General features: G+C 39.9%; 1 protein-coding gene across 1 annotated transcript in view; it reads left to right on the plus strand.

Moving 5' to 3' along the window:
* tor2a (torsin family 2, member A) overlaps positions 1-2602 on the plus strand; it is a 7429-nt gene extending 4827 nt beyond the window's left edge. The window contains exons 4-5 of the mRNA XM_014014635.1: positions 601-728; positions 1800-2602. Of these exons, the coding sequence (XP_013870089.1) occupies positions 601-728; positions 1800-2044 (373 nt within the window). The 3' untranslated portion in view covers positions 2045-2602. The remainder of the gene's footprint in view (positions 1-600; positions 729-1799) is intronic.
* Positions 2603-10409: the final 7807 nt, after the last annotated feature.

The raw sequence follows: 10409 nt of genomic DNA on the forward strand, positions 1-10409 counted from the left end.
CTTCATACTAGTGACAAACAATAACGGTAACAACAGCTATTTGACAAGCTCAAATTTTCTTTAAAATACATTCAAAATGTTTAAAAATAAGCTACAAAAATTAATTTAAATTGAAAATTAAAATATAGTTGTGACTGCAACTGTATTTGATAATGTTTTGAACTTTTGAAATATTGCATGGTAAGAACAGAAGCTGCTTTTCATATTAGTGTCAAACTTTAGTGTTTTTTTGACGAGTTACTTTCGTTTTTGCTTCTACTTTTCATTTAAAAAGGTTTCCATTCTCAGCAGGTTTCTGAGATTCTTCTTCTACATATTAAATAAGTTGTTAAACATCTGAGTGGCGCACTACCGCCATTAGTGGTGAGAAAGTGTATTGCACTTTATTCAAAATCAACGTGGTCCCGCGGCCCAAAGTTAAAAACTGTTGTTCTTTGGAGGCCCTCAAGGTGGCGCTCACGGCCCACAGGTTAAGAATCTCTGCCTTAAGTGAAAATAAAGGTTTAGCTAACTTGTCTCTTTCTGCAAAGATAAAAGCAAAACAACAACAACAAATACTATCCCGAGGTGGTTGGAGCTTCTGGTTTGTGTTTCCTGCAGCACCACAGGAGAGGGGGTCATAAACAAAGTGGCTCTGGAGAACCGACAGGCCGGACGGGAGAGAGATGAGATTAAGTTGGCTGATCTGGAGGACGCCATCGCACAGGCTGTTTACAACGACAGCACAAGTAAGAGTCGGTCAGGATTAGGAATATATCCTTGTTAAATAACGGCTAAATAATAAATAAATAAATCTTGAGATCTAATCCAGCACAATCAGAGATCTTCCTAACTTAACACATGCATTATAGCTTTTAGCTGTCTCTTACAAACATTTCAGTATTTTACTTTGTTTTTTTGTCAGGGGAAACCAAATGTTCTGGTTGGTCAAGATAAAACACTCAAATAAATTTTTTAGAAACATACAAACTTGCAAAAAACTGAAAGTGTTTTCAAATTTTTTAAATTTGTTTTTTATTTTTAATTTGTGTCACAGACAGACATAAAATACTGTTATATTAAATTTGGTTTGATCAGGACATTAAATCTCAGGGTGTAAACACCAAATTCAGATGATTCAGCTGCTTTGTTTAAAAGTCTGCAGGTAATCAAACGTGAAAAATAACTTTTTGACTTTCTTTGCCAGTTAGTACCAGATAAAATGATTATATTTATTATATAACTTATTATGCAGCAGCTGTTAGCATTGCTGATCAAAATGACCTCGTATGATTTTTATTCATACAACTGCTGGTGGGCCAAATCAAATGGCAATTTTGGCCCACAGGCCCCATTTTGGGCACCTCTGTACTAAATGCCAATGCTAATATGCTAAAGCTAACCACATAAATCCCTAAATGTTGACAAGTGATCAAATTTTGCAGCCAACTATGGAAAACCCAATTGACCATTATCTGTTCATTTTACAGATATTGACCTAAGATTTGGTGTTTTAGTTGCTGATGCTGATACCTAACTTTTACCCAGAGTTCACTCTGATCACAGGAGATCTGTGTTTAAACGTTATTATTCTTACAGGAATTAATTCTGTCAGCTGGAATGAGACGTCTCCCTCCAAATTCATTCCAAATACTATTAAAATGACCTTGTATGATTTTTGAATCTATTGCAAATTTATTTGTATTTTTCACTCGAGACAAATCGAAACTTGTCGGTAACTTTAGCTCAGTGGGTTGATTTTAAACACAGGCTCAGAAACTGCTCCCTGACAGGAACTAAAGTGACGTTTTCGTCTCCAGGTGGATTCTTTGAGTCCAGCATCATCAAGCAGAAGCTCATCACCCACTTTGTTCCCTTCCTGCCTCTGACCCGGAGCCACGTGGAGCGCTGCGCGCGCTCGCAGCTCTGCCAGCGAGGCAGCTGCGGCCGCAGCGACGTGGTGGAGGCGGTGGGGCGTAACGTGCTCTACTCGCCTGTTCAGGAACGGTACTTCTCCACCACCGGCTGCAAGGCCGTCTCTGCCAAAATCAACTTCTTCCTCTGAGCCCGAGCAGGACCGCGTTTTTGAGACTTCACGAAGAGACGTGGCTGCAAAACGGTGCGTCCTGCTGGGAGGTAAACCTGTGGCTCAGGAGTCACCGCCGGGGAACGCCCCCTGACAAGGGTTAGCGAATGGAGGAAACTGCCGAGTGACTTCTCTGGATTTAAAGAGGAACGATTCAGAGGAAAACATGAACTGATAACCCTCTGATCCAGACGGACAGAGGCACTGTCAGCTGTAGTTTTAAACTGGAAACTGTACGATGAGGTTCGCTGGACGCCATCAGGTATTGGAATTTAACGTCATTCATCTTTATTTATTTATTTTTACCTTTGCCTTCAGACACCTCAGGAATGTCCATAAAATGTTTGATCCAGAGAGCCGACAGAGGAGGTCTTGGATCTTAATCAGGACGACGTCCCGAGCCGACATGGATATATTTTTCTGTCTGTCGTTCATCATGTCACTTGCACTTCTGCATCAGAGCTATGAGACTTACCGTATTTATTCGTGTATGATACGATCTCATTTATAATACGACCCCCCCTTTTTTGAGCTTAAAAAACATAAAAAATTTAATCCTCAAACTACCTCCAATTTCATACAGACTTCAAGATTTTTCAGCCTTTGCAGTCTTTATACATATCAGTAAAATGATCAGTGGACTGTTCATTTTATTTTAACAACATATGTACTAAAAGGTATTTTGACAACAAATATAAGTCAGCTGTAGCGGCATCATATGAATTCTGGCATTTTACACATAGTCCACCAGGAGCAACACAAAAGTCAGAGACTTCATATGAGGTTTGGGCCATCTTGTGGTGGAAAAGCAGATTACTTCCTACTTGCGAGCGCTCCCTCTGGTGGGGAAACTTTTTTCAGGGATACAAACTTTTTCAGAACAYCRGYAGAYGGCAGCCATTACAGACGAACATGTGTTTGTTGTTGGAGGAGCAGTCCAGTCACACGCTAATGTCATTAGTTTGTTATCATTACTAAGGTGCAGGAATACTTTCCCCCCCCATTTTTCACATCATGTCGCCTGCCTGGATCTGTTATTATCTCGCTCTGAAGCACGGAGGAGTGTCACAGGTGAGCTCGCTTCAGCTGCTTTTTACGTCGTGGTCTCATTTCCGGTCTCAGGCATTTTGCGAATGAAGCCGATATTTCGGTTAAAATACATAAGTAAAAATATTTATCGGAGTATAATACTACCCCCCAACTTTATGGGTGATTTTATGRATTAAATTTTACGTATTATACTTAAATAAATATGGTAACTTCTCCCAATAGCTCTAACAGATCCCAGATCTTTGTCCTGAAGAGCTCAGTCCTCAAAACAGGCAAGATATGGATCAGAACCCTCAAAAACCTAGAGCTCCGGATCCTCTGGAACAGGACCGGAGCTTGAAGTGGAACACAAGTGGTTTTTTATGTTTTTTTTCCCCTATGAATATGTACTTTTCTTGAAAGAAATCAGAGATTTTTTAATTTTCAAGCTCATTTTTATCTATATTTGCTGCCAATTCAACAGATAAACAACCAACAAAAGGCACAGTTGGTAAAATTGTCTTAGATAAAAATATTATGAAAAGTCATTAAAGGGATCCATGATTAGTTGTAACATTAGACTTTATTTAATAAACATATTTTAACTGTAAAATAAAGGCTGTAAAAATACTGTAGGCTGTTTAGTTTTTATAATTTTTAAACTAAAATTTTAAAAATATATTACACGGATGGGGCCATTTTATTTACATGCAAAGCATTCTGGGTAAATGATGACATGGATAGGTCCTCGGTGCGAGGCTGTTAGTGAGCTATATCCACCCTGAAGGTTAATCTTGGACAATATCTGATGATCGACTCTTTTAAATGAAACCAGAGAGCGTTGACAGAGAGGAGAAAGTAGAAATGACTCAGCCTGGAACTGAAAATATGGATTTAGGACCTCAGTTTAGCTTGTTTGTCGGGCTAGTGCTGAGCTAATACATATAAGGCAATATAGCGTCAGCGCTAAAGCTAATAGGCTAAGCTGAGGTTCTTCTTCCATGAAGCAGCTCTGTTGTCCTCCATCCATATTTTCAGTTACAGGCTGAGTCATTTCTACCTTCTCCTCTCTGTCAACGCTCTCTGGTTTCATTTAAAAGACTCGATCATCAGATATTGTCCAAGATTAACCTTCAGGGTGGATATAGCTCGCTAGCAGCCTCGCACCGAGGACCTATCCACGTCATCATTTACCCAGAATGCTTTGTGTGTAAATAAAATGGGTCCATCCGTGTTAAAAATATATTTTTAAAAATTATAAAAACCAAACAGCCTACAGTATTTTTACAGTCTTTCTTTTACAGTTAAAATAAATGTTTATTAARTAAAGTCKAATGTTACAACTAATGATGGATCCCTTTAAAAACACAAAATGTTAAAATGATTTCAACTGTTAGGAAAAAGATAAATTGCTAAAGATTTACTCATGTAACATTAAAAAAGTATTGATGTATGAATGTTGACACATATTTGTTCGTAAATAAACATCAGGTTAAATATTTGAGTTATGATATCAAAGCCCACTCAGGTTATTTTGGTGCCAAACTGGTTTTAATATAAAAATGGTGATAAATTGGAGCTGACTGTATTAAGACTTTGCAGCAGTTGTGTCATATCTGCTCTTCTGCCATCAGGTGGCAGTAAAGACCTTTTTTTGAAGCAGATTTCACAGTTTTTAAACACTTACCTTTTAATTGATCAGGTTCTGTAATGATTTAATTTTAAACCTAACCTGTGTGTTGATGTACAAACACTCCTGATGCACTTTATAAAGTTTTTTTTTTAATTTTTTTATTGTAACTTTAATTATGAAACAAATGAAGCTCAAATTGTTTACAGCTCATCAATGATTGTTCAGTGTTTTAAATGAACTTTAAGATTTATTCAATTATGTGCAGAACTAAATAAAAGGCCTAGCATTCCTTGAAGGAGTGCATGTCGCCTACCACCTTTCATTCCAGAGTCTTGCATTGAGAACGACTCTCAGCTACTACCACATCGAACTGTAGCTCAGTGGCACAGTGAGGATGTTTGTTTGAACTGTTAGTAAAATATCTCATGAATGGTTTAACAGATCTTAATGAGAATTTCATCCAACCTTTTTATTTCAGGAAGTAATTATTAATTTGAAATGCTAAATGCTACATTCTTTTGTATGTTTTTTGATAGCCGCATGAAGAAAATTTGATGTACACTCGAGCAGCAAAGGCTCATGGGACTTTTCATAAATTAAAATTTGAGCATTTGTAGTCTTATTAAGTGCAAATCTAGACGTGCTTAAATCTAATCTAAATGTTTTTTGTAGTGTATTTTATGTTTAATTTTAGTATAATTCATAGATAAAGTAAGTACCATGAGTTAAGACTATCTGCACAAGTTCCTTATGTAGTTAAGTTGAAATATAGTGTTTCTACATGAAACAGAAGAATACAACTTAGTTGCCAGCCAGGAGAACGGCTGGTGGGCCAAATCAAATGGCTTGGCGTGCCAATTTTGGCCCACAGGCCCCACTTTGGGCACCTCTGTACTAAATGCTAATACTAATATGCTAAAGCTAACCACCCTAAACATTGACAACTGATTAACTTTTGCAGCCAACTAGTCTTAAAAACCCATATGACCATTATCAGTTGATTTTACAGATATTGACCTAAGATTTGGTGTTTTTGTTGCTGATGCTGATTCCTAACTTTTACCCAGAGTTCACTCTGATCACTGGAGCTCTGCGTTAAAAACTTTATTATTCATACAGGAATTAACTCTGTCAGCTGGAATGAGATGTTTCCATCCAAAATCTCCAGAAGAAGATGCTCTTCCCAAGCATCTGTTCCTTATTATTATTCTGCCATGAAATTATAATGATCTTTAATAAAGAAGGCATACAACTTGTTGGTTTTAACCAGGGGTCTGCAACCTGCGGCTCTGGGGCCACATGTGGCTCTTTGGTCCCTCTGCAGTGGCTCTTTGAAAATGTGACCAAACATAACATAATTTGTTTTTTTTATACTCACAACAGAAATAAATTTGTATGTGATCAATACTAATACAAAAAGTAAAACATGTTAGCTCATGCTATCCTGTTGTTTACTTAAATATTCCATTTTCTATGATCTCTCTCTCTCTCTCTCTCTCTCAAATCCATCAGAATTACCTTTAAAGAATTTGAAGGCTACATAATATTAAGAATTAGAAAATAAATACGCCTGAATAATTAAATTGTACTAGTTTTTATGAAATTCGGTATAAACTATACAGCATTTTTCTTGTTTACATGAATATGGTATTTTTATTTGTCCTGATGTGTATAATAATTATAACTAATAATAATAATAACAACAATATTCCTTTAGTTTTATAACGTCTCCTCCACTGATCATAAAAGTTCCCAAAAAGGCCTTGAAAAGGCCCACTGAACACCAGTTTATAATCACAGGTGAAGCTTGTTTTGTGGCTCTGAACACATTTTATTAGTGAGACAAGGAGCAGAAATGGCTCCTTTTATCGTAAAGGTTGCAGACCCCTGGTTTAAACATTTCCACAACATCCTAACTTTGTTTTTTGATTGAAGTTTTAAATGTTGAAGTTTGACAGGTTTCCACCTCGGACAGTTTTGCCTCCTTTGGAAGTCTCCTGGATGGTCCTGAGAAGTGCGGCCTTGCCTCCTATATCTGCCACGTTTCACCAAGCTCTTCCTGTGATGACTTCATCAGCTCCCTGCCTCCGCCCCCCCGCCACTGCCACCGAGACGATGTGAGGAAGAGGAGGGGTTCAAATGTCAGCTCAGAGGCCTCTTCGCCACAGCTGCTGTTGCTGTTTGTCGCCATCTAGTCCACAAAAAGACACACACCTCTCCTGACCGCCGAGCTGGTTTTCACACACTCCCAGGAAAAGGATCGGATCAGTTTTTTATTTGAAACATAAAAATATTCCTTTTATTTCCCCTGACTTTTACTTCCTCTCTGATGAAATCACTTGTTTCAGTTTCCGGAATTACCTCTGCATTATTTTCCAGGCCTCTCCTTCCTTTCCGTCAGAGAAGCGGGGGTGGGGGGGGGGGTCAACAATGGGACGCTGCTCCTTCCTCCCCCTTCCACATCTGTGAGTGCCCCCTCTGTCTCGTCATTCTTCTCCCTAACCACTCCATTATTGGGGCTCTTTCACTTGTAAATGTGGCCAGCGATACTTCTGATGGGCCCTTTGTGCACGCGGCCTGGGTCAGGAGAAAGGTTGGGGCCAGAGGGGTGTGTAGCAGTGAGTGGGTGAGTCATGTTTGAGGGGGAGAGGGGTGTGGGGGAAGCGGGTGCTGTTTCAGGGGTCTTGTGCTGTTTTTTCTAGCAGGCCAAAGTGTGAGAGGACAATCGTGACAAACAGTTAAATCCTTTTTTTGTGTGTGCAGTCATTTGGGACGGACCCCAGCGCTCACTTCACATTCCCGCAGCCAGCCGACCCCCCCACCCCCATCCTCACCCCTCCTTACCCACCACCACCCATCAGCAAGACCAGAGGTACAGCTTTAGCAGGATGTACAGTCAGAATGAAACTGTATCCTAGAAGAACCACATGTTTTAACTCATTTGTGTTTTCATTTTTTTGCATAAAATAACAGCTGAAAATAAAAAGAACGCGAGAGCTTCAGACTTCAGTTCTTTAATGATATTTAGTGCAACTAGACGTTCTAAATTACAGAGCCTGTAAGAGGACATGGGGAAAAAATAAAAATAAAATCCTGAAATATTTTTGCAATATCCGGCAAGGGTTTCTCAGGATCCTGCAAGAGTATCTCTGGATTCAGCAAAGGTTTCACAGGATCCTGCAAAGGTTTCTCTGGATCCTGCAAAGGTTTCTCTGGATCCTTCAAAGGTTTCACAGGATCCTGCAAAAGTTTCACAGGATCCTGCAAAGGTTTCACAGGATCCTGCAAAGGTTTCTCTGGATCCTGCAAAGGTTTCTCTGGATCCTGCAAAGGTTTCACAGGATCCTGCAAAGGTTTCACAGGATCCTTCAAAGGTTTCTCGGGATCCTTCAAAGGTTTCTAAGGATCCTGCAATGGTTTTTCAGGATCATGCAAGAGTTTCTCTGGATCCTGCAAAGGTTTCACAGGATCCTGCAAAGGTTTCTCTGGATCCTGCAAAGGTTTCAGAGGATCCTGCAAAGGTTTCTCAGGATCCTTCAAAGGTTTCTCTGGATCCTGCAAAGGTTTTACAGGATCCTTCAAATGTTTCTAAGGATCCTGCAAAGGTTTCTCTAGATCATCAAGAGTTTCTCAGGATCCTTCAAAGGTTTCACAGGATCCTGCAAAGGTTTTGCAGGATCCTGCAAGAGTTTCTCTGGATCCAGCAAAGGTTTCTCTGGATCCTGCAAAAGTTTCACAGAATCCTTCAAAGGTTTCACAGGATCCTTCAAAGGTTTCTAAGAATCTTGCAAAAGTTTCAATAGATCCTACAAAGGTTTCTCAGGAGGATCCTGACTTACTTTTCCACAAGCTCCTTTTTTTTGGGGGTGGGGAGGGGACTAAAGGAATCCCCAGTCCATAATCCCTCCTGCATGTCCTGGATCAGCCCCTCCCTTAAAGACATACCTAACACCTCACTGGGAGGGAGGCATGCAGATGTCCAACCCACCTCAGCTGCCTCCTCACCTCTGAGCTTCTCATCCTGTCAATAACCAAAACTCTGTCCACAACTGATCCACTTCTGGACTCAGTAAAGCATTACAATGTATTTAAACCCCAAATATTCTGAATTGTTTTATAAAATAAATGATTCCATAAATAAAAATAAATAGGCAGAGAGTATAACACCCCCAATGGTAGACCTAAAGTTACACCCTTGGTCTGTTATTCCTGACAGTTTTCTGAACACATCCTGAAGTTTTCAGCTTGTTATGAATTTGTTTGGGGGTTTTGACACAGATTCAACTTGGTACTCCTGGATTACAACTGATCTTTGAAAATGCAAACATGGCTGCAACTCTTCCAGTTGTACAAATGCTGAGCTCAGATTTGATGACGTTTCTTGATGTCTTTAACTAAAACCTCTGCTCTGTTTGAGCTGAAATCACAACTCATCCGCCGAGCGCTAACAGAACATGCCACACATCGCACGAAGCTGCTAAAGATGCTGTAAGCTGGTCCAAAGCGGTGCTCGTTGATGTCGTCACAGATTGTTCCTCACGGTGTCACGGTCCTGCCGCCGCTCAGAGGGATAATCTGTTATTCTAGCTTCTGTCTCGACCTCTGCCACACACAAACACACAATGGAAGGGTTGTCTCAGCGACAATCAAGTCTCCAAGACAACAGGTGAACAATGAGAACTTTGGGGGGGGGGGGGGGGGGGGGGGGGGGGCTCATGTTGACCTTGGCCTCAGTGCAATGGTCAGATGGGGTGCGAAGGCCACCGGCCGTGAAGGCAGAGGAGGAGAGCTGTGACGCCTCTCGCTTTCCTCAGACCTGCAGTGATTAATGACAAAACACTCACACACACACATATACACACACACACGGCGAGCTGACCCCAGTGAGGCCGCTGCTCAAACATCGGGCCTCGGCTCTTTGACGTGGTCACTTTCCCAACACTTTTGATTGATGAGCGATTCCTTTCCCACCACAAATTATGGTAATGATGCTGAAAGAGGGGAGACGCTGAACGACGACTGTGCAGCTGCTCTGATCCCACAGAACAACTTTAATGTTAACTCTTTTAAAAAAAAGCAGATGGGAGCTTTATTTCCTCTTTGAGTTTTAAAATCTTGCAGAGACGGCGCAGGGAAGGATTCTTGGAAGTTTCTAAAATATGTCAAAAAGGTTGAGAATCGCTGTCTTACCTGACGTCACATCAGGGTTAATCGTTCAACAACTGAAAGAACCAGAAAACTTCCTTTCTTTTTTTTTGCCACTTCTGTAGAAAACAGAACTGAATATTAGTTTCTTCATCATCAGTGACTTTTTTATAAAAGAGAAGAAAAAGGAGAAATGTAATGGGTAAGATTGAAGGAGAGATTATAGAAGATATGGGAAATATAAACCAAGAAAACACAAGACAACACACCTGACATCTGTCTGCACACCTGTAAAAAATGGAGAAAACAAAAACAGCAACAAATAACGTGTATATCATAATAATAATTATAACTTTGCTGAAATATATACATTCATACATACGTACATACATACGGTAGATATGCGTACACCTATACATACGTACATACATGTACATATACAGTATGTAATGCATATATATACACGTCCATACTTAAACACATACATACATACATAAATGCATACATACATACATATATATGTATATACAGCAGGTA

This window comes from Austrofundulus limnaeus, unplaced genomic scaffold (assembly GCF_001266775.1).
Source record: "Austrofundulus limnaeus strain Quisiro unplaced genomic scaffold, Austrofundulus_limnaeus-1.0 Scaffold117, whole genome shotgun sequence".
In the NCBI taxonomy this organism is placed as follows: domain Eukaryota; kingdom Metazoa; phylum Chordata; class Actinopteri; order Cyprinodontiformes; family Rivulidae; genus Austrofundulus; species Austrofundulus limnaeus.